This window comes from Rhinolophus hipposideros (genome assembly GCF_964194185.1).
Source record: "Rhinolophus hipposideros genome assembly, chromosome: 14".
Lineage (NCBI taxonomy): Eukaryota > Metazoa > Chordata > Mammalia > Chiroptera > Rhinolophidae > Rhinolophus > Rhinolophus hipposideros.
The window spans coordinates 31,270,666-31,294,807 of record NC_138060.1 but is presented as its reverse complement, the minus strand read 5'-3'; the positions used below and the strand labels follow the sequence as shown (position 1 = coordinate 31,294,807).

The 24,142-nt window shown below is 41.4% G+C and overlaps 1 protein-coding gene across 3 annotated transcripts in view; it reads right to left on the bottom strand.

Moving 5' to 3' along the window:
* Nucleotides 1-19,893: 19,893 nt before the first annotated feature.
* The window catches only part of DZIP1L (DAZ interacting zinc finger protein 1 like), a 43,372-nt gene continuing 39,123 nt past the window's right edge, over nucleotides 19,894-24,142 (bottom strand). For 2 of the 3 annotated variants that reach the window (XM_081073322.1, XM_081073324.1), the window contains exons 15-16: nucleotides 23,661-23,800; nucleotides 19,894-21,875 (exon numbers count right to left, since the gene is read on the bottom strand). In XM_081073322.1, coding sequence (XP_080929448.1) covers nucleotides 21,714-21,875; nucleotides 23,661-23,800 — 302 coding nt within the window. In that variant the 3' untranslated portion in view covers nucleotides 19,894-21,713. The remainder of the gene's footprint in view (nucleotides 21,876-23,660; nucleotides 23,801-24,142) is intronic. The other variant, XM_081073323.1, reaches the window with a different exon arrangement.

The following is a 24,142-nucleotide window of genomic DNA, read 5'->3' as shown; positions in this document are numbered from 1 at the left end:
GTCTCCCTATGTGCAAGGAATTCCACATAAAGTGGTGGAAAACGCTGAACAAAAATAAAGCTTTGACTTCTAAAAGGGCAAGATTTGATCCACATGGAAAGAATAAGTTCTCCACTTGCAGAATTTGTAAAAGTTCTTGCACCAGCCAGGTTCTCATTACTGCAGCTTTGTGCAACGTGTGGAAAAAGATTTTAGATACCAAAAACTACCAGCAAACGTCTGTCTAGATGTATTGATGAAGTTTCTGGTTTCCTATATGATTTTATTTTCTGCTTTGACTTTTCAAGAGATAACATAAATGTTCAAGTTACAAAAGAACATGTTTTAAGACAAATAATTAAGTTTAAACCAAGGAAGTTGATCAGTATTCATTCTTTTGCTCTCATGAACTTCTGAACAGCACAATGTAACTGGTTTCCTTCCTGAAATTATTTTCTTTAAAAACATTTTATAGAATTGGAATAGTGGAAAATTTGAGGGGAAAAAATTTTCCTTCTCTGACTTATTTCACTGAGCATAATACCCTTTAGGTCTATCCATGTTGTTGCAAATTGTGAGATTTCATTTTCTTTTTTTTTTATGGCTGAGTAATATTCTGTTGTATCTATGTACCACTTCTTCTTTATCCATTCATCTGTTGATGGACACATAGGTTGCTTCCATATCTTGACTATTGTAAGTAATGCTGCAGTGAACATAGAGGTGCATATACGAGTATGTTTTTGAATTAGTATTTTGGATTTCTTAAGATAAATACCCAGAAGTGGAATTGCTGGGTCATAGGGAGTTCTATTTTTCATTTTTTGAGGAACCTCCATGTTGTTTTTCATAGTGGCTGCACCAAGTTGCAACCCCACCAACAGTGTCCTTGGGTTCCCTTTTCTCCACATCCTCACCAACACCTGTTTGTTGATTTATTAATGATAGCCATTATGATAGGTGTACGGTGATATTAAAAGAGATTAAGAAGTACAAATTGCTAGTTATAAAAATAGTCACAGGGATGTAAAGTACAGCATGGGAATATAGCAATAATATTGGAATAACTCTGTATGGTGTCAGGTGGGTACTAGACTTATCAGGAGGATCACCTGATAAGTTATATAAATGTCTAATCACTATGTTGTACACCTGAAACTAATATAATATTGTGTGTCAACTGTAATTTTAAAATAATCTTTTTAAAAAATTAATTTAAAAAATTCCCAGTTCTATGTACATTTTTTATTTAACATTACTCACATAATTCTTATTCTCCTCTCCCTCTACTTTATTATAGATATTGCAAATGTGAGATTATTGATATTTCTCTTTGAACTTGGTATCCAGACTTTAAAAAATGATTCCCTCAGTCCCTTGTTGGCTGCATAGTTCTTAGAATCAGCAGTCCCTTAATTAGTTGCAGTTTCCCAGAGTATCTAAATATCTGAGACCATTATTGCTGAATGGTTCCTAAGTAGTTAGTCCAGACCCAAATCAAACACAAGTTGTATTTATGATTTTCCATTTGTTCTTGAAGCCACAATGCCAATACTTTTCATATGAAAACAAGAACACAAGGACCACCCCGCGTAGGTCCAAATGAATACACTGAATTTCAGGAAAAGCACATATTCCACACATTACCTTGAATTTAAACTGTCATGAAAAACAGTGCACTGTCTACAGGTGAAATCACTGTACTGATTTACAGCATGAAAGATGGGAGAACAGTGTTCATCCATGACGTTTAATGTAAATGAATGACCACTCTTTGGGAAAGCTCTTTGAAGCAAAAACCAAACCTTCTTCTTCTTCTTTTTTTTTACCTCTACCTTTCCCCACGAATAAATAAATAAATAAATAAACAAACAAACAAACAAACAAACAAATAAATAAATAGAACAAAGTGGGGAAAGGCTGTGGGTACAAAGAAGTTCAGCGCAGGGTTGTTTTCAATTCTGTAAAACTGGAAAAAGGAAAGAAAAGAAAAACTTAATCCTAATAGCAGCAAAGAAGCTACATTATGCTGCAGCAGCACAAGGAAATGTAAGGCAGACAAAAAATGTTGAAGAAATCATCCTAACAGACGGAGAATTTCTCATCCTTTCACGTAACAAGCAAAGGTCAAATCCATAATTGTAAATACAATATGATCTGAATCATGGGGAAAACAGGCAAGAATCTGGAAGGAAATTAATCAAATTGTTAATAGTTCTTGGCTTTAAGTGCTAAGACTGGGGTAAGTTTACTTTCTTCTGTTTCTCTAAATTTTCTATAATGGGCATGTCATTTTTATGTTTGCAACAACAATAAACGTTTTGAAAGACCCAGTACGTATTTTCTTAGCTCATGGTCACTCCAACCCTCTTTGCGCTCATCTGCTTCTACTGTAGAAGTTGGAAAAGCTCAAACGGCCACTTTTCCAGCCACTTTCATCCTGGCAGAAGCCACATGGCACAATTCCAGCCAATGAGATGTGTGTGGAAGTCGAAGCCCCACCCTTTCCCCTTCCTCCCTTCTTGTCTAGAATGCAGACTCAGTGAGTGATATGGGCTGCAGCAAGCATGTGAAAACCAAGCTGTTAAAGGTCAAGAGAATCAGAGATGCTGGCCATAGCACTGTCAGGTGCTGAACCAATGCCAGCAGCTGGCAGTTGTTGAGACCATGAAAAGTGTTGGAGAAAGCTATGTGACAGCAAGGCCAGGAGCACAGGTCCTCAGCCATTATCATGTGGAGAGATTCTGTAAATACTGATGCCTGGATCCTAACCCTAGAGATTCCGATTTAATTGGTCTGGGTAGTGGCCTGGACATTGGGATTTTTTTTTTTAAGCTTGTGATTCAGGCAAGGTTGAGAAACAAGTTTTGGAGGAATACAAAAAAGGTCGGAGGTAATACCCCAGTATCCAATGATTCGGATTTCTCATTCTGTGAAACCAATAAACCCCACTGTCACTGGATTTTATGTAACTAGGAGTTGGATGTACTCCTAACTGGTGCAACTGTACTGTTTCTTAAGGCTGGCCCAAGTGTGTGCATACTTAAATGGGTAAAATTCTATAGCACATAGTACTCACATGGCTATTTCTATTTCTCAGTGTGAACTTTTCCCCCCTTTGAAATCATACCCAGGCAAAGACCAGATTCATGAAGCATGTAAAAGTACAATTTTATTGCTAAGACAAAGCCCGAAATGTAATGATTTCCTGCCCTCTCATTCCTTCCACGCCTCCCCTTGATGTCAGCACTGGTCCTACTAAACTGTAGGACCTTGGTCCTCAAAGTATGGTCCCTAGAACAGCAGCTTTAGTATGAGCTGGGAGCTTGTTAGAAGTGCACAATCTCAATGCCCATCCCAGACCTATTAAATCAGAATCCACATGTTAACAAAATCTTCAAGTAATTACAGAAGCCCTGCTGTAAGAAATAGCAAGAGTTAACTCCACTTAAAGCAGTATTTCTCTCTCAACAAACTCTCCTTTGGGTTCCTCTTTTGCTGTTTAAAAAAAAAAAAAGTGGTGACGGGGAGAAAGACAGGACAAGAGAGAGGCAAGGTTGTCAGTAGGGCTGTTGTGAACAGTGAACAGAACATGCCTGGCTATGTAACCAGCAGGCTTTCTGTCCCTCCTCTACCCAGACTAGTGCTTGGACTTGGAGCTCCCTCACTCTCAGCTTTCTCCCCACTGGCATGCCCAACCCAGGTGAATACTCCACTTACCAGCCAGAGGTAATGGAAAAAGGAGCATATTAAATTCCTTCTTTTAACCTTTTTGCTGCAGCTCATGTGCCAATCCCACAGCAAGTTCTTCAGAGAAGGAAAATTTCAGACAACTTTAAAAGCAAAAAAAATCGATCACTCCTTTTTGTGTGTATGCAAAAATAAAAAATAAAAATAGGATCTTCAGGAAATGAAGGAATAAGGATGGGGGAGGAAGGGCTAAGAGAAGTGGAGCTAGGTGAAACCGATATACCAACCTTGGAAATTGTCACACAACAGAGCATGTCATCCTGAGGGAGATCTGTTTGCAGACCCCACACGTGTAGATATTTGAACTAAGTTCACTGCATACAAGGGAATAGAAATACAGCCCTCGCTGACCCACAAACACTTAACAGAAATGTGCCATCAATCATGGATCAGAGATGGAAAAGGAATTATCTGTGAGATAAATGAACCCACACTCCATGTTATATGACGAGGTGTGATCAGAAAATACAATGTATGCTGCTCCTGAGTGCCATCCAACAGAAAGGCAGGGATCTTCAATACAGGAAGTGGCGCATCAAACCTTAGTAACAGTGTGACAAGTTTCAACTTGTTCAATGCAGTCAGTCAGTTGTGCGCTATGGTTGAGAGAAGGTGTGTTTTAATGTGTGCTGTAAATCATCCTCCATATGACAATGCTCCATGTCACACATCACTTCCGGTATACAACAATTTCTGTCAAATAAAAACATTACAGTGTGTCCTCATCCTCCTTATTCACTGGATCTGGCGCTGGGCAACTTCTGGCTCTTCCCCAAAGTCAAAATGACCATGAAAGGTAAACGTTTTGAATCAATTCAGAATATGGAGACAGCCACAACAGCGCAACTAAAGACATTCATGAAAGACAACTTGCTTCAGAAAGTAGCAAGAATGATGGGTATAAGTAGGAAATCCCAGGCAAATACCACTGAGGATTTCATCTGGACAGTCAAAAGCGAGTGGGTCGTGAAGAGCAAGCATCATCTTAGCTTTAGTGCTCTTCACCCATCTGGAATTTCTTCATTGGTTTGAGAACTACAAAGATACACACCTTAGGTATGCAGAAGGCCCAGCTTAAGCCAACACTGTGCTTACCCTGGAGTGAAAACATATATGAACATCCTGATCCAGTCTTTTTGTATGCAAAGACCAGAAAACCCACTCCATGATTCTGGCTCTCTCTATCATCTTCTCACTCATCAACTAAAAATGGTTTTTCCACCCTGAGCCAACATTGTATGAATTTTCAGTTAAGTGTCTACTACCACCTAAGCAGAATCTACGTTTCCCTTAGTTTAAATTCTTCGTAAGAGAGAAAATCTGATTGACCACTGCTATCAGTTTTGTCCCTGAGTAGCAGGAACTGTTGGCTTGCCTATTCAACATTCGACTACGATCACTTTTTCTTGCTCAATAAGCATATCCCCCCTCCCTCCTATGATCCTATCCCCAGCTCAACGGATATATTCCATTGGAGTAAATCAATCACACTGACTCAATCTCCTTCCCAGTGATGGGTTTAGGGGCTGGAGCATGACACCGTTTTGACTAGTGGTTCATAAACAAAAGTCTGTTGGAGGATTCTAAGAAAGATGTCTTCAATCTTATTGAGAATACAGCAAAAGAGACAGCCCCACCCCACAAAATACAAACACACACACACACACACACACACACACACACACCCTTTCTTCTTCCACTTAAGCATAATCATTACTCGATGTGATGATTGGAAGTACTGAAGCTGGATTGTTACCAGCCTGAAGATGAAGCCAACACATAGAGAAGGCCTAGGGAAGCCTAGGGAAGTGGAGCCAGAGTTCTAATTTATGCTCCTCACCTGCAGATATCCCATCTCTGAACTTTTTGAAATGTATGATAATTAACTTCTTTATTGCTTAACCCAATTTCAGTTGGGATGCAGTGTTACTTAAAGCCAATCTATCCTAATCAAAACAAACAGACACCCAGACCAGGCTTTCATCAGAGACCGTGGATGAGTATAACTCAGCCACAGAAATATCCACTATGCCACAAAGGTTTGGTGAATTTGGGGAGCATGAGGACTGAAGAATGTCCTAAGGAATCCCATCTCAAAAGATGAACAGTGATAAGAACAAGCTTACTTCAAGGATGAGTAGAGATTATTCTGGATGCAGGGTAATGATTGTTGTTTTCATTGTCCTCTAATCTAGTGTGCATAGATTTGTATGTCAGGTCTAGGGCAAGTGTATTGCAAAAAAAAAAAAAAAAGTGAAAAATATTAACAATGACTTCACTAAAATCTCCATGGTATACTGAGAGGTGTTAGTAGCTTTGGGGCCATGGCTTGTGTTAGGAGACTAGACTGAAGCTTCCTGTGAGGGAGGAGGGGTCTTTGAAGCTTGAGTACTAAATGGCACAAAGGTCCCTGTTCAGAGAGAGGGACAGTGAGTGGTTCGATCTTAAATGCCAGTTCAGACTAATTCCAGCTGACTGTTAGAAGGACTCGGGCATGAGGAAAAGCCATGATCAATGAGCAATGTCTGCCATGCAACTGGCTGCAGAATGGCCGTACACATGCCTCAAACTTGCCCTCCTGAATCCGTTCTGAGCTGGACCTCAGCCAAACACTCCCTGCATCACAGTGAGGATGCTTTCCTTGCAACACTCCATATTATACATTCAAAAATCTTGTGTTTTATTTTTTATTTACTCTTAAGCAAGGATACACTTACAAAAGTGCACTGTCTCCAGCCAGTCCCATCATTGTTAAACAATCCACCAAACCCAGGAGCCATTCTTGTCACATTTATTGTCCCTTATGCTTCAGAGTACTTGACAATCCTCAACTATTGCTATTTCTTGAAGAACAACAGCACTCTACCTAGTGAATTTCACTTCAGAATTTTAGTACTTTTGTTGTTTGTAGCATTATTCTTGTCTTCGTCCTAAAGATTTTAACCATGAGTAGCTTTGACATGCTTCAAAACTTCTTTTGTTCTTTCAGGGAGCTTTTGGAGAGGGTCCAACTTCACAATGTCCCTATGAAACAAGGCCATGAAGAATCCTTTGAATTTACTTCCACAAATATTTCTTGAGTACCTACTTTGTACCAGGTGCCATGACAGGTACAGAGATAAATAGAGAAGAAAGAAAAAGCATCATTTGTTGAGATTCTGCTGTGCTATGCAATGTGCCAATACCACGCTGGGGACTTTAAAGTGTTTCAACTCATTTCATTCCCATTACAACTTCCCAAAGTATCATTATCATAATTACAGCTGAGGAAACTGAGACTTAGGGAGGTTACATGACATGCCCAGTCACTCATCTAGTGATTAGTGGACCTTGGATTTGAAACATGTCTGTCTGACTCAAAGCCCGTGGTGTTTCAATGGCACCAGAGGAGAAGTATGGCTCATAGGAAAAATTGGGCCAGTTACTAATCTCTGTTAGCCTCCGCAGCCCAGCCAACATGGGATAATACCTACCTTGCAAGGTTGTTGTGAGGATTAACGATAATATGTGTAAAGCACCTAGCACCTGTTAAGTAGTCTATAAAGAATAGCTATTGTTATCCACAGCTATGTAAATTACCATTTTTCAAAGGGGCCAGACCATTTTCCTACACACTGAATTCTCAGAACTTGCAATGGGTACGAATTATGAAATCTAGGATCTAAGTCAACAAGATTTTGCTCTCTGACTGAGAAACGTATATGGTTGTCTGAAGAATCCCAGGAGAGTCTGCAAGAGAAAATCGCAAATCACAGGCAAGTCCAGAGACTTGCACTCCTCCTCTCAAGCCCTCATTCAGCAGAGCTACTCGCCAGGAATGACAAGAGGACTCACCATTGTTGAATCTGCCCATGAATTTGCATGAAAAGTAATAAACAACATAACCACCAGTCTGGCCCCCTGGAATAGCCATGGCATCTACAGTGAGAAGAAGGCCTTTATCTACACTGCCTGGAATCCCACTGCAAATCACAGAAAAGCACACACTCGTATTGAATCAGGCTTCCGTTGGCCCAGAGGGAATGCTGACTTTGTTTGTTAATGCGAAGACAAATGTGTCCCTGAATGAAGGAATTGACAGGACAACTGTCTCTGCATTGAAACCTCATTAAAAGCAAGTCCAGCCCCTTCTATTCGCTCAGGAGTCTACACAGTGTCTAAGCTGTTTAATCCTTTGTGATTCAGTCATTTCTATGGCAGGAAGACTCCATCCTTGTTTCTTCTAGTGATAAGCCATCCACAGTGCAGGAACGCTCAAGGAACAGGCTGCCTCCCCAGTAGAGAGAAGGATTGTTGCCTAAGTAGAAGGACTTGAACAGGAACTGAAAACACATCCCCATGACATCCAAAGCTCTCCGCCTCAAATACAAAACTGTCCCCATCTCCTGATGCTACGAGTTCTCAGCCTTCCCAAACTTTTTCATGAAAAAAACCCTTGAAAAGAGGGAAAGAGTGGGGATGGTTGCAAAACACCGTGACTATGCTAAAAATGACTGAATTATATATACATTTTAAAGTGATTAAGTTTATGTTATATAAATTAAATTTTGGTAATAAAAATTAAAAAAATGAAAAAAAAACTAAGGGAACTCAGCCTTGGGAAACTTGTCCTTGGAAGGCCTGGAGGACCAGACTCAAGTGGACAGCTCTTGTGCTTATTGCGTTCTGCTGTGTAATATACCTGTATTTGTTGTACCTTTTCAAGAGTTAGAGCTGTTTACCAATTTAAAATGCTTAACTTTTATTTGAATCCCAACGTATTCAAATAAAATTAAAACCCAGGAACACGTTGTGCCTTAGTTTCCTGGGGGTTTAGAGAACCTGTGGCAGCACCACTCCCTTGTAGGCCTGAGAAGCATGAGAAGAGAGCACGGCTTACCCAGGTGTGGGTCCCACGGTGTAATCTCAGTGTGACTTCTGGGGTGTGATTCCAGGGTGTGAGTCCCAGGGTGTGGATCCTGGCTACAGGACCCTGATCAGGTCAGGTCGCTAAGAACACCCATTTCCTCCTCTTTAAATCAGGAATCGAGCATCTACTGTAACATGAAACATACCCAAACAAAAAATATGCTTTATGTCACAGGAACAATTGGCAACAAAACAAAACAATCACAACAGCCTCAAAATACCACATGGTCAGACGTTCACCCTAGAGGGTAGCTCTAGTCACTAGAGGGTAGCTCCAGAGTTGAAAGAGCTTATCCAAGGCAGGAGACCTCCCTGAGGCAAGCGAAGAATAAACATTTAGTGGAAGATTTCCAAGTGGAACAAGAAAGAAAACCTGTGCCCACTAATGGGGACCCACGAAGGCCAAGGTTAGCACAGACTTCTGCAGATGGAGGAAATGTCTTTTCCTCATTATAGGTTCAGACTGTATGGACAAGAACAAAATGAACGTTGGTCCTCAGGACAGTACTTATTTTAATAGATCAACTGATAAAGAGGTGATTATATCAAATACGAGACTTCAACTGGAGGATCTACGTCCATCCTCACTCATCAAACCAGACGTCACCACAGTCTCACTTCTCTTCCTCTACCCAGTGTGCAGAGACCTAAGGCTCGACTCTACAAGTACAAATGTACGTGTGGTCGTCTTAATGAGGAGACAGGCAGAAGCAGTACATGGCTTAGCCCCAGTCAGTCTAGGGGCGTCAGGCTTCGTGGAATAAGTTCAAGCCTCTGAACTACCAAAAGCCCACCGCCACATGTCTGGGCCCATGAGTCAACTCTCACCCTTCTATCTGCAGGGCCTCCTCAGTCTACACCGTCGTGTGGCAGCAGGTACATTTATCCTGTTTGCCCCCGACTGCTGGCACCCAGGGCAATCTCCCAAACCCTCACAGGTTCTATACCACATGTCCAGCAGTCACCTATATCCTCACAAGGCTTCCAAGACTCTTGCTCTGCCACACAAAAGGGCCATTTCAATTGATGCCCTCTCTTGTCTCCAATCATTGTGGTGACGTTGTGCTCTCCCAGGTCAGTCTTAAGCCATGATGGAGAACGTGTCGTATGGACTTGCCTCGCACAATGGATATGCCTTGCTCTTCTTACCCTACCCACAAGGCCCTTGCCTATCCTCCCTGAAATCAAGGGTATGGTCAACATTGAAAGAGATCACATTCTAGGAATGCAGCAATGAAAGGTTTAAAAATCCAAGAGAAGACATGGTTAGAAAATGTGTCATTCTACATTTATGTTATAAAACTGCAAATGGTAACAAGACCAGAAAATTATCATTCTCATTTCCCTTTACACTCTGGATAAGGTTTGTGTTAGTCCTCATCGATAGGGAAGCACAGCACCATTTGAGAGAATCACTGGAAGCCAGCATTCACAGGTGGCATGGTGCACACACAGCACTGTAAGTAATGGTGTAACCAGCATTAAATAACTGATATCAGGGAAGTACAAAGACAGGGAAATCTATAATGTTCCAATACAAACAGCCACAACATTGGAAATAATAATAGCGCTGTTACCTTTTCCTCGTGGTGAGGAATACACAATTAACTAGGAATGGTGCATTTGGCAATACAGAACACAAAGAGATGGTTCCTGGACCCTAACAGAATGAGATGGTGCCAGGACACTACAAAGAGCCTACACATGCACTGATTAAACAATAAACAAATCCACAAGTACCTCTTCTCCACCCATTTTTCTGTGTTGCCATTGATAAATCATTATATCACACATGAGCCCATGAATTCTACAATTCTTTGTTTTAATTAAATTGTTTATATAGACAGCCCCATGAAAAATATTTACCCATGACCCTGCACACCCTAGAGGTTCCCGGGATAGGAGTTCATCTTTCTGAGGCAGAGGAGTGGGGTGTGTGGGGAAGAGCTGGGCAGAAGCATGCTTGACAAAGTGCATTCAAACCTGAGGACAGTAGAACCTGGTTATGTGGAGGCTTTTGTTTCCTTCCAATAATTTTCACTAGCCCCCCAAGAGCCTCCTCAAATATAATACAAATAAATTGTAAAACATAAAAAATGAGCAGACTACAGGTTTGAGAATTTCAGGCTAATATCTAAAGAAAGTCTAGCAAGGTAGTTAAAATAGTAGCTGCTAAAGCCGATTGCCCTGGGTTCAACTCCTGCCACTATCTCTTATAGTCATGTGGCCTTGAACCTCTCTGAGCCTCAGTATTCCACCCTGTAAAATGGGGGAATAATAGTATATCAAAAAGTACTCCATCAGTGTAGGCCGCTATTATTTGTTTGTGGAGGAAACTGGCCAAAAATATGCAGGAAAACAATCTTAAATCTGCTCTGAAAATCCAGTTAATTATTTCATTTATTTAGTATACTTCAATTTTTTTAAAAGTTTTTAAAAAGATATGATTCCTTCGATTTAATAATCACACTATATCCCAGTAAGGATAGACAAAAACAAATCAATTCATACTTAGAAACACTGTGATAAAATTGTAGAATTGCAGAGATAAAGAGAACATCCTAAATTTAAATCAAGAAAAGAGATTGACTACAAAGCAACAACATTTGGGGTGATAATAGACTTTTCCAGAACACAGTGGAATCATGTCTTTCATGTAATGATGGAAAGCAATTACCATCCTAGTATTCTATACCTAAATATTCTGTCATTTAAGAATGAGAGTGAAATCTTTTTATTTTCTATTTCCATCTACTCTAATGGCATACAATCCACGTAAAAGCATAGAGTATTCCCAAACTCACACAACTTCAAGACAGGTCCTCTAGTGCCTTACCCCCCAATCAGATTGTCACTCCCCAAACTCTTCTATAGGGAAATTGGCAACCACCTATATGACTAAAACCTGTATTGAGAATCCACACTCTAGAATGACAAAAAATATACAAGTTTATTGGGGTATGAAACCTAAGTATTTTTGCCACCTAGCCTGCAGCAGCTAATGAATAAAAATTCTGTGATCGGTTATATATAGCCACACTCCAAATATTTACATTCCAATCCCCTATACCCTGAACTAATAGGATGTCCCACTTTTTGCTGCAGTACCCTCCCCCACACTTTTCAGATCTCTCTGAATTTACATGTGAAACCCAAATGTGCCTAGATCTACCCATCTGTGGGTCCTGGGTGAGGTCATGTTCCTCTCCGGAGAGCCCAGAATGCCCACCCACCCTGTAATCTGCCCATCTCACTTATACACCTCTGGAGTTTAGACGACCATTTTCTGGCTTCTGCAAGGCCCCCTCAAATTACTGCCTACAACACTGCAGATCTGCTTCTGACCTCAGTTGCTCCTTTCTCTCCCTGGAATGGGGCTGCCTTCCCTTCTGAGACCCAGTTCTCTCACAGAGCTGTGTGGGCCCCTAGTGACACAACTGTGGACCTCATAATTCCTAAAGGCCTTTTTCCAAAGCTGTTTTGTTTCTGCTACATATTAACCACAAAAGAACTAATTCTAAAGCAAAAAAAAAAAAAAGACAATAATGTGAAAAACAGCTCAGAACCATGAAATAGATGCTGATTATAAACACAGGCTTTAGGCATTATGAAATGAGGCAGCTCTAAATGTTCAAAGAACAAAGAGAAAGCAAGAGAATTTTTCAAATATCAAAAGGACTTTCAGGTTATAATTACTAAATTGACTAACGTTTTTAAAGGTCAAAGTGTATTTCTAAAGCGTAAGGCATTCATGGGATTCTATAATACTGTAAGTCTCAGAGACAGTCTTCGCCAACCTCCTCATTTCACCGGTGAGAAAACAAAAGTTTACATGACTTTCCCAAGGTCACAAAACAGGTTTTTATGGCTTTCAGGATTTGAATAGAAGCTCCTGACTCCCTTCCTCGGGTCCTTCCCACTCACTCTACAATAGAAGGTGCTTTCACAGTTGGGCAACAATCCCCAGAATTGCATGGATAAATATATGATGGTGGTGGTTGAGGAAGTGGTGATGGTGGTGGTGGTGATGCTAAAGGTCGAGGTGATGGTGCTGTGGGAGCGGTGGTGATGGTGGTGTGTACGCACTGGAAAGCTGAGGACCAGGGGACGGTTCAAGAGCAACTCACTGGTATGTCAGACAAAGCTGAGATTCAGTTATGAGTGGGCCTATCTAAGAAATTGATGGGCTAAAGACCAGGATGCAGCAGGTATAGACAAACCAATTATATTACCTATAAACAAAGTGAGAAAAATAGCACAACTGAGGAAGCAACAAGGTCACAAGGATTTTTCAGTGTAGGATTGCCATGCTTGTTGGATATTTCCAGGAGGGGGAAAACCTAACAGTTTGGCTCATTGAAAGCACAGATGGTGGAAACCCATCGGTATTTGTTGATTGCCTTTTCCAGGCAAGGCTCTCAGAGAGGACTTGGCAATACAAAGGTAAGCAGGAAAGCAAGACAAGTCCCTGTTCTATATCCTGTCTTTAAAGGTTCTCGTTTTTTTAATCGTAGGGGAGTCGCCTGGCTGAATAAGACAATTTATCAATTCCTGCCCACCTGCCTTGAAGTGGTGGTGCAGCCTGGAAGAGCCCTGGTTCTCTCTTGCGGAGAAGTCCACGTTAGTAAGTCCGTTGTAGCCATCCACTTGTGGCCCACAGCGCCACCGTGTGGGAGAAATCAGTTGACTGATCCTGCACAAAATAAAACTGAAAGCAATAACCAGCCTTTAAGCCACTTTTGGTCGGGGAACTCAAAGCAATTTCTCTGTATGGCTATTGTGCTGAACCAGTGCAAAGAAAAGGCTGTTGAAACTTAGGGTGCAAGGGACCCTTAGTGATCAGCTCTCAGGCCCAAGTTCTCCCCCATCTCTTCTGTAAGATCTCTGACTACTGTCAGAATCATTAAATCAATGAGCAATGGGCAGTTCCCTACTCCTTCAGACCATCCATTTGATCCATTCCACTGATGGGTTCTATTGAATATGAAATGCGGCTTCACCTTCCACAAGAGCCTAATAATAACCAGCTATGGCAGTGGCCAAACAATTCAGATCATTATTTTGTCCTGGATCAGGTCCTTCCATTCACTACCCTCTGAGCTTTATTTTGAGTCCTCTCTATACCTTGGAAATATTTTTTTTTTCTGGCTCCTTGCTGACGTTAGTTCTTCTCTATTGTCTTGCCATTACAGAGAATAATGTATAAAGACACTCCTGGCACAATAACTGACTTGGAATTGGCCCCGTTCAGCTTATCAGATGGCAGTGTCTGCTCTGTGCAGACACAAGTGATACAAGGGTGAGCAACACAAGTCCTCCTCCCTACAGAGCTTAGCAAATGTTAGTGCCTGACAGCTCCATTTTCTGCCTATTATTCTAAACATTGAACCTGCACCGTACTTCCAGCATGGAGACAGGCTTGTAATAATTTGTAACAGGCACAGACATGAAAACAGATATAGAACAGGCCACGCAGGTACTGGATGATTCCTTCCACAATCTTTCCTCTTAAGACTAGAGAGAACTTGATGGATCTTTGTAGCTCACTTCCGACACTGGCAGGGGGGACACAGGGAAAAGAAAAAGTATAGAATCATACTAAAGGTCCTTTTGACTTTAGAGTTTGCTTTATTTAGATTCCTTATCAACTTAAAGTTATTGTATACAAATCAACTTATTACAATATGTATTTCACTTTAGATTTTCTAAAGCTGAAAATGGTCTTAATCTTTATCTCAGCCACATACCATTACCAGTCTCCAGCCACGAGACCAAAGCATCCTCTACTCCCTAAATTGTGGGATCAGAATTTTAGGTGGTAAAAAGCCTTTTTCAGGTTCTAACCATAAGCCTATTACAAACTTCCAATCAATCAATGTCATCCCTATGTGTATAAGAGTTAAGTTCATTATTGAAGTTACCTCAGAAGATAAAACTAATTAAATTTTCTCTTCATATTGAATCATGCAATCATGGAATGTTCAAGATCTGGTATGGTCCACAGATACAAACCAGAGCAGTGGTTCCCAAGTGGCAGGTGGTTGACCAGAACTGGTCCATACCAAGTTTTCATTTGTGAAATGAGGAAAATGAGGGGTGTGTCATTGTGAGGGGCCAAGTATCTATTCTTAGGAAGTTCTGTCTTTTATTCTGAGATTAACTCAACCTTATTCTTCTGGTATTAGATGATTATAAAATAATACTGCTAGTAGGGGGTGACTGTTGCATGTTTTATTTTACCTTCTCATTCGGCAAAATAAAAGTTAGTAACCTTGGATCACTTGTGAAACTTTTTTTTGCAGAGCCTACAGTGCACTGCCATCACACACATCAGGAATTTACACTGCTACTTTATAAAGAACCAGCCTGATTAGAATCTAGACCAGCAAGAATTGTAAGGAGTGGGACATTCTACCTAGAAGTATTCAAAAGACACCCCAATTAAGGTCCAACATAGAGCTTTGTCAAGACCTAACTTCAAATAAGATTCTAATTAGGATTCTATGAAGATACTTGTTAGAGCCATCCATGTTTATTTGTTCATCCATACATGGGGATTAGGGTAGCTTCATAAGAAGATGATATAATTTCAACTTTGAAAAATAGCCAATCAAATATTCTGAAAGATCGCTTCTCGGCCTTTTGGCTAAGATCAAGTGTAAATATTCTGAAAGATAAAAATAATCAGGGTGTTTGTGTCTTGCAAGATGATAAAATTTCAATGATTAAAAACACTGCAATACTAGTGCCAGAATAGTCAGATTGAGGGAATAGACAGGAAGTCCAGAAACAGACACAAACACATATAATCATTTATATTTGATAAAGGGGATATTTTTTAAAGTGAAGAAAGGATGAATTTTCAAGTAGTGATGTTGAAACAACTGCCTGTTTGGAAAAAAAATAAAACAGATCCCTAAGTCACAGCTAACATGCCCCAGAGAAGTCCAGCTATATTACGTATTCAAATTTTAAGACATTTAATATAAGTTAAAGAAAATGTAGATGAACATGTATTAATATTGGAATGAAGAAACCTTCCTAATGCTGACACCAAAGGCAGAAATTATAAAGTCAAACATGATTAGTTATATACATAAAAATTTAAAACCTCTCTATAGAAAGGAATCCATAAACAAAACTAAAAGACAAATGACCACTAAGAAGGAAAAGGGTAGCTTATATGACAATAGATTACTATGTCCAATATATATAAATAATTCTTAGGAGCAATATGACGCAAATTAAATAATAAAAATAAAACCTCTAAAAATCAAAGTAAAATAAAGACACAAACCTAATCATGTATTCATTTCACAGCATAACCATAGAGAGAAACTATCTGAGGTGATTTTAAAAAACAGTAATTTAATGGGGCATCCCTAGTGGAATATACCTTAAGGACAAAACAAACTCCAAAAAATAACAATAACAAATTTCAAATTGTTTTCAACACTCATATTGTGGGCAATCGAGTTGGTATTAGGTTTCTGAAACTGTGACTGTGATGGTAAGAGCCAGGACTTTAGCTATGGAAGAAAAGAGATACAGACAGATGGTAGATCAATGAAGTGAAGTAAAAATCCTATAGTCCTGCATTTGAATGGGAAATACTAGTATGAATACATAATATATTTTCCTAACTGTATTTCCTGTCTCTGCCCACTGAAAGGGCTTAAAAATAATGACAAGACCAGCAGCAAAAAGCACCCTCGGCACCCAGATTGTGTCTATAAGTACCATTTTCCTCTAAAAGAAACAAGGATTCCCCAGAGATACTACAAATTTCAGGTCTGAGGCAAGAAATGTATGATATGAGCTGGAATCATCTTTCATATCATCTTTCATCTTTCATAGCAAGGAAGCTATCAGATTGCTATGTTAAGGTCATTCAAAAGGATCCAGGAACCAACTTGAAGACGCACCCATTGGCCAAAGAAGGGACAATCTCAGCATCAATAAGGGTAACAACTACAATCAATTTCAACAAATCAAATATATTTAAATATATGAGTTCATATGGTACCTATGGAGTACACTAAGAAACCAACTCATTCTGTTAAAAGGGGAAAGACTCAAACCCTGAGCTTCCTTACCTATGTAAACTATACCTCCAGGCAACCAGGCAGTTTGATATGGAGAATTTCTCCTCACAGTTTTCCAGCTAGCAAATGCCAAAGGAATGATATAGACTTAGAATATCACAATTGCAGAAATCCTTAAAATCTGCAATTTTTTAATTTTTAATTTTTAACATCTGCAATTTTTTGCTTAAATCTGATGGATTTAAGCAATGGTCTTTAATGTACCATCAATGTCATCATCAACACCATGAGAAGAGGGAACCAGACATTATTGTGCTTCCTGATGGAAGTGTCTTCTCAAAAAGAATCAAAAATCAAAAGAGCTGAACCTGATTAAATATTTAGGTCTAACTACAAATTTTGCAGATAGTCCAGGGGAAGAGAAATATATGCATTAAGTAGCACCACAGTATTGCAATCAGCTAAGTCCAGATTAGGGAGAATTCTAAAAGGCAAATAACCCAATTTCTTCAGCAACAACAAAAATAATAAAGATTGTGAGGGAGAAAAGGAGGGAGGGAGGGGGAAATGGAGGTAAAGAAGGAAGGGAAGGGAATAGAAACCTGTAGGTTATAAGGAAACATATAAAAAAACAGGAGATGTGAACACTGAATAGATATTGGGTGATGTTTAGAAGATATTAGTGATTTTTGTTTTAGTGTGGCAGTGGTGGTATAATGGTTATTTTTAAAAGGAAGTATATTTTAGAGATACATATGGAAATATTTGTAGATATAATAGTATAATTATTCAGAAGGAGGTTGGCAAGAAGTTTACAGGAAACAAGCCATGTGTTGACAATTGATAAAGCTAAGCGATGGCCTTCATCAAGGCAGTTATACAATCCCTCTATTGCATATATAAATTTCATATATGCTTGAAATTTTCCATAATAAAAAGACAAAGAAAACAGCAACAAGGAAACGTTAATTGCATCAACTGAGAAAAATAAGGACTAAGAATACAATCAGGCAATTTTTAAGAGAAGAAAACGAAAAAGAATCCAACATTAGATGAAAACTTTTTTAAAAACGTAAATTTTTTGAAAGGTGAGGTTTCATTTTTTTTCCTTGCCACATTGTCCATATATTTAGGGATGATCAGTATCCCTGATGATAAGGGGCTATGAAAATGAGCAGTGCCGACACCACATAAATTGGTTCAGGCGTCCTAAGAGCATTTGGCAACACGTAACAAAAATCCCCAAAGGACAGGTTAGGAGCCAGGGCTCCAGGGCCAGCCAGCCCAGGTTAAATCCCAGAGGTACCACTTACTCACTGGTAACAGAACTCAAAGCAACTGTCTCAACTGCTCTGTGTGTCAGTTCTTAGTCATAGAATGACTGACATAGTGGCACCACTTCAAAAGGTTGCTCTTAGGTTCGATCAGTGAACAGTCATAAGAAACTTCGACCAAAGCCTGGCATAGAGTGCTGGCTTTATGTTGGTCCAGCAGCCTCACTTCTAAGGAGATCCTAATTAAGTGTACACAGATATATATATATATATATTTATATATATACACATTTGTTTATCATTTCATGATTTATCAAAGACCCAAAGTGGAAATTCCTGGTTAAACGCATTTTTGTAATCTTTTCCTTGTAATGCTACATGGCCATTAAATGTAATTATGTTAATACACATATATTGAGATAATACATATATATTGACAATTATAATCTATTTTCATATATATATTGATATTTATAATCTATTTTTGTATATACATTGACATTTATAATCTATTTTCAAGAAGCAAAATCAAGCTCAAGAATAAATATAGTTGAACCTTAGGAAGGAGACATATGCATTTTTTAAATCAATGCATGTATACCTAGATGTTAATGGTGGTTGACTCTGGATGTGGGAGTTATTCAGATTTATTTTTCTTTTTGGTTATCTGTGTTTTATAATTTTTCTATATCAATCTTATTGTAATTTTTTAAATAATTTAATATGTTTCATATTGTGATGGTTAATTTTTATGGGTCAACTTGACTGGGCTAAGCAATGCCCAGATAGCTGGTAAAACACTATTATGGGGTGAGTCTCAGGGTGTTTCTAGAAGAGATTAGCAACTGATTCAGTAAACAGAGTAAATAAAGAGATCTGCCCTTACCAGTGTGGGCAGGCACACATCCAGTCCACTGAGGGCCTGAATAGAACAAAAGGCAGAGAAAGAACCAATTAGTTTTCTCTGCTTGAGCTGGGACACCCATCTTCTCCTGCCATTGGACATCAGAACTCCTAGTTCTCAGGCCCACGGACCCCAGGACTCATACCAGAGGTTCTCCTTGTTCTACAGAGGGTAGATCTTGGAACTCCTCAGCCTCCATAACTGCATGAGCCAATTCCTATAATAAATCCATATGTACATTTTATTGTTCTGTTTCTCTGGAGAACCTAGACTCATACACATGTTCCAAAGTTTCTAAAAATCTTGCCAAAAAAAATGTTTCATTGTATCTGAAAATGGAAGGGGTAAACAGCATACAAATCCAAAACTAATATGTCTCCAAAGTAGATAGAAAAACACATTTGGAATCATATCACTTAATAATGAACACTCAGGAACAGAGTCATTCTCACTGGTAATTATCACCAGTGTGTGCACATGCAAACACACATGCACACACATCTATTGCACTTGGGTTCCCCCTGAGAGCAGAACCTGAGGCACGGACCTGGATACAGGTTAATTTATTTCAGAGGTGCTCCCAAGAAGTAGAAGTGAGAAAGTAAGAAAAATGAAACAGGAGGGAGAAAGGCCAATAAAGGGTGCATTAATGAGTAGTAATGCTGCACGCAACTGGGACTCACTCCCACAGAGGACTCTCTGTGAAACTGCAGAATAAATCAGAATTGAAGCATCAAAGCACGGGAAAGCTGGAACAATTACTCACCAATTACTCCCACCCACCTTGCTTGTGGGCTGCCCTGGTAGTGTCAGCTCTCCTGCTCTTCCGGGCTGGACCTGCAAGAAGACTGTGCAGCCTTCTTGTGTCTCACAGAATCAGAGACACCACTAAAGACAAAAGGCAGAGGCTCCAAGGCGTGTGTATGATGTGAGAAGCTGGCACCGGACGTGTGCTCAGAGCTGCGGGAAACCAGGATGTGACCAGGGCCACCATAGGTATCTTTTTCACTTCTCTTGCCCAAAACTAGTGATTAGGAAAACATGACTTTATTGACTTTATTGGCAGAATCCTGAGAGGGGGATGAACCCCAGCAGCACTCCCACCACTCAGCACTTACTAACTCTCCTCACAAAGCCACTGAGATTCTCCATCACATACAGTCTTAGCTACTCAAAGGTATGAGATCTACAAAGCGAATTGCCCTCCAGCCAGCCAGGGCTGTGTTAGCCCCAAGTCCCACCTAAGACCCTTCATAAGTTGTGCTCTGGCCTCACTGAACAGCCTCATACCATGACACCCCCAAACCTTCTCACCTCAGGTCCCCTCTGCCCTCTGCAATGCCTTTCCCCCCTCACTTCCCCTGGTTCCTCCTACTAGACCATTAGGCTCTAACCCAGCTGTCAGGACCACTGAAAGATCAAAAGAAGCTGGATAGAGAGCTGGGGAAGGGGAAAGACCTGAGGCAGTGGGGAAAGATAGATGAAGCCAGGTGGCCATGAGTTGACTTAATAACGGTTGAAGCTGGGTGCTGGGGACGTGGACTCATCACGCTACTCCCTCTGCTTGTGAGGTGTGGAGGTGCATGGCTGGATGTCCCTTCAGGAAAAATTTCAACTGTTCAACTATGAAGTTGGCTGATCTCAGCTTTCAAATCAAAGTCTCACTCAGTCTGGGCCGCCCCAGCCAATGGCCGAGCAGGATAGGGACACTAGGACTGGGCCATTTCTGCCCAATGGGGACACTCTGGTGGGCAGCTCCTGCCCTGGAGCTTCTACGGGGCTGGCAAGATGTCGGCCCTGCATGGGGGTTTGGGGGCTCCCCCTGCCTCCTGCTTCCTTCTCTCTCTCCTCTCATAGTGGTCAGACCTACATTGCACTCTGAAGGCTTTCCCGGCCCAATCCTGCTTTCTCCACCTTCACTTTTCACAGGTGTGACTCCCCATCAAACCTCTTGCACTCCAAGTGCCATCTTGGCTACTGCTTCCCAAAGGACCTAAACTGACACAGCTGAGGTGTAGGTTGCTTCACCTGCTGAAGCTCCAGAAATAATGAAGAAATACGAAAGAATTATAAACATTTTGTTATATTTAAATGTTTACATATGATAAATTAATGCTTTTCACATTAAAAAAAATACATATAACTTAATTTTGGAAATAATATCAAAAATTAAATTTGTGGTCCTTTGGGGATATGAGGCCCCAGTCAAGGGGCCCTCCTTGTTCCCACCCATGAGCAAGCTCTCCCTGATATAAACTATGGGAAGGTCTCCAAGATCACCCCAGGCTGCATTGGGTGGCTCCGCTCTGCTCCTATAGCACCCTAATCTCTGTCACTAGATTACTACTCCATACTTTCTGCCTTACCTACCTCTGCCTGCACCCCAATTTAGCAATGGAGGACCTGGCACAGAGCAGGTACCCAGTAAATGACTTTGGATCAATTACTGAATGACTGACTGAGACATATGTCCCCAAAAGTCCCCATCTAAGACCCACCTCCACAGTGTTCCTGCAGGTTTACAAATGCTTGACAATAGAGACCAAGTGGCTCCTTGCAGTCTGGTATGAACATGGAGGTGGAGGAAGAAAACTGCTTAGAGGTCCTGTCATATCCCTTTCTTAAGGTCCAGGGGCACCCAGCCAGGCCTCCGTAGCACTGTGTGGGAGGGTCCCTCACAGGCTGGAGGGGAGAAGTCATATTCGTCTTCTGTTCCACTTCTCTCCAAGGGAGAAGACCTCTTGGATACTGGTGAAGACAAGAGGTCCAGCAGCCTCTTCTGTTGAGGTGGGACCTCAGCTGGCCCACGCCAGCTGAGACTCGTCCTCCAGCCAGCCAGGCTCTGCAGTGGGATCACCAGCCAGGGACCCTGGCTTGGCCAGGGCTCCAAGCACTGATGCCAAACTTCTCTGGGAGCTTCAAGCGAGACAAGGGCTTCGGTTTCTCTTTCTGGTCCAGGTCCTGGGGGAGATCTTCCAAGGAAGAGATCTCCAAGTCACTCTCATCATCAGAAAGCTGCAGGGAGGTAAGGGAGAGAAGAAAATGTATTCTGACAAGGGAGAATGGAAATGTAGATGGACATGGGAACATAATGCCGATTTGGAAGAAAGTAGGAAGATGCTGGTCCTCCTGCTTTCTCAAGGTTCCCTGTCTTTGAGAACCTGCTGCAGAGACGTGGCATCAGAATGATTTCAAACACCCCCAAAATTCCACTAGCCAAATGAAGGCAAGCTCCTCGGAAAGAACTATGGCAGATTAGGTTGCTTTTTTTGTCATTTAACCTTTGTCCATATTTTTTTTAATTGGGGAATATTGGGGAACAGTGTGTTTTTCCAGGACCCATCAGCTCCAAGTCAGATAGTTGTTTTCAACCTAGTTGTGGAGGGTGCAGCTCACTGGCCCATGTGGAAATCGAACTGGTGACCCTGGTATTATGAGCACTGCACTCTAACCAACTGAGCCAACCGGCCACCCCATCCAGATTTTTTAATTCCCCATATCAATGGAGCTAGAAGCCTGGAGCCATGATTTTTTTGAATTCCTGAGCTGAATGCACCAGGCGCTAAAGTGCCCACCCCACCTACTCTCAGACTGCTCCTTTAGGGCCTAGTAAACACTCAGACTGAAGGAGCATGAGGAGAGTTACAGAGTGCTAGGAATCCTTCAGCCTGGAAAGGGTCTGGGCTGCAGCCAGCTGGAGTAGGCCAAGGGCTCAGGCTACCCTGGGACCACAGTCATCCCTCTGAAACTCTCAGAGCCCCTGGTGACATGAGGCCCTGGCCACCTGGCTTTGATAGAAGTATCTTATGTATTTTCTCCTGGAATGTAAGTCCAACCAATCGGAAACCACACAGGGCCCAGGGCAATAAGCATGCTCTGAGCAATGCCTAACATGCTTTGAGCCATTGATGCTCTTTCACAACATGGGAAAGGGAACAAACATTGTTTTAATCATTTGGAGTCATTACTCATAAACACACACGAGCTGTATAATAAACCAAATATATTACGTAGTAAAAATGGGGGGAGGGGTTATGCTAGTAGGAATAAATAAGTGATTTCCCCTGATTTCTGAATTTTAGCGAAAGTATTGCTCCTCCCAGGATGTAGCTTTTGGATTGCAAAAGGAGAGAAAAGAAATATGAAGTAACAAGAGCAATCAAGGTTTCTGTTAAGAAAGTAACAGGAGTGTGGGAGTTGTTCCCTGATGGGGGAGAGGAGGACAGTAAGGGGGCTCTAGTAATGGTAGGAGAGGCTGAGTATCCCAGCTTCTACATCTGATGGTGGCTAGAGCCTGAGAGAGGCAACTTTCTTAGTGATGAGGAATGGCGTGAATATTTAGAACGAAGGTATCTAAAGACTCCCACTGTATGTTGTCCCCTAATCTGATGTTTCCCCTCCAACACCCCACCCCTGGGGAGAAATCTGCTCTGCACAGGGCCTCAAAAGACAGAAGGGTCCTCAAAGACAGAAGGAAGGGGAAGGGTCCACTGCAGGAGGAGCCAGAGAGCAGCGCCTACCGACTACCGGAAGGCAGACACCTAGCCAGATCCAGGCTCCATCGGAGGCAGGAAATGAGAGAAACAACCTACCAAGTAGCTGCTTGTATAATGAACCAAAAGGCTTTTTATTGTGAACATGGACACAAACAACAAGCATTTGAAAGTGGCCTTCTCTCCACAGGGAGGTCACTTGCAATGTCCCACTAGTGCCTCCCATGGGCCCCACCCTGGGCCCCTGAAACTTGGAGTTGGTTCTGTAGGGAATTGCAGAGCAACCTCCAAGAGTCCTACACCCTACCTGAGGCTTCCTTCCTGGCGCGGCCGCACTCCGTGGCCCAGCGTTGGGCGTTGAAAACAGATTGACCCCTCCAGCAGGCTTCTTCGCCGGAGCCTCCAGCTGCTTTTCAAGATTTTTGACCATCGATTGCACCAATGTTCCTGGAAGTCAACCAGACGGCAAACACCAGAGAATGAATTCCATGGCCTTGTGGGTCAGGTCCAGGCTCCAGTGTGGGTAGAGGGAGTATGGAGAAGGGTCAGGAGGAAGAAGGAAGGTCGACCGCAAAGAGGGCAAAAAGTGAGGGAAGGCCCAGGCCAACCTGTGCTGCAGAAAGGAGGCTTTGAATATCCTGAACATGTAACAGTGCACTTAACATGGTGGGGACGGAGGCTTAGGGAGCTGTTCTTCCCTTTTAACCTCTGCTCGGTTGGTACATGAACTGCAAGACTAACATGGAGACACATCCTCCTTCAATGTCTTCACTGGGACAAGAAGAAATA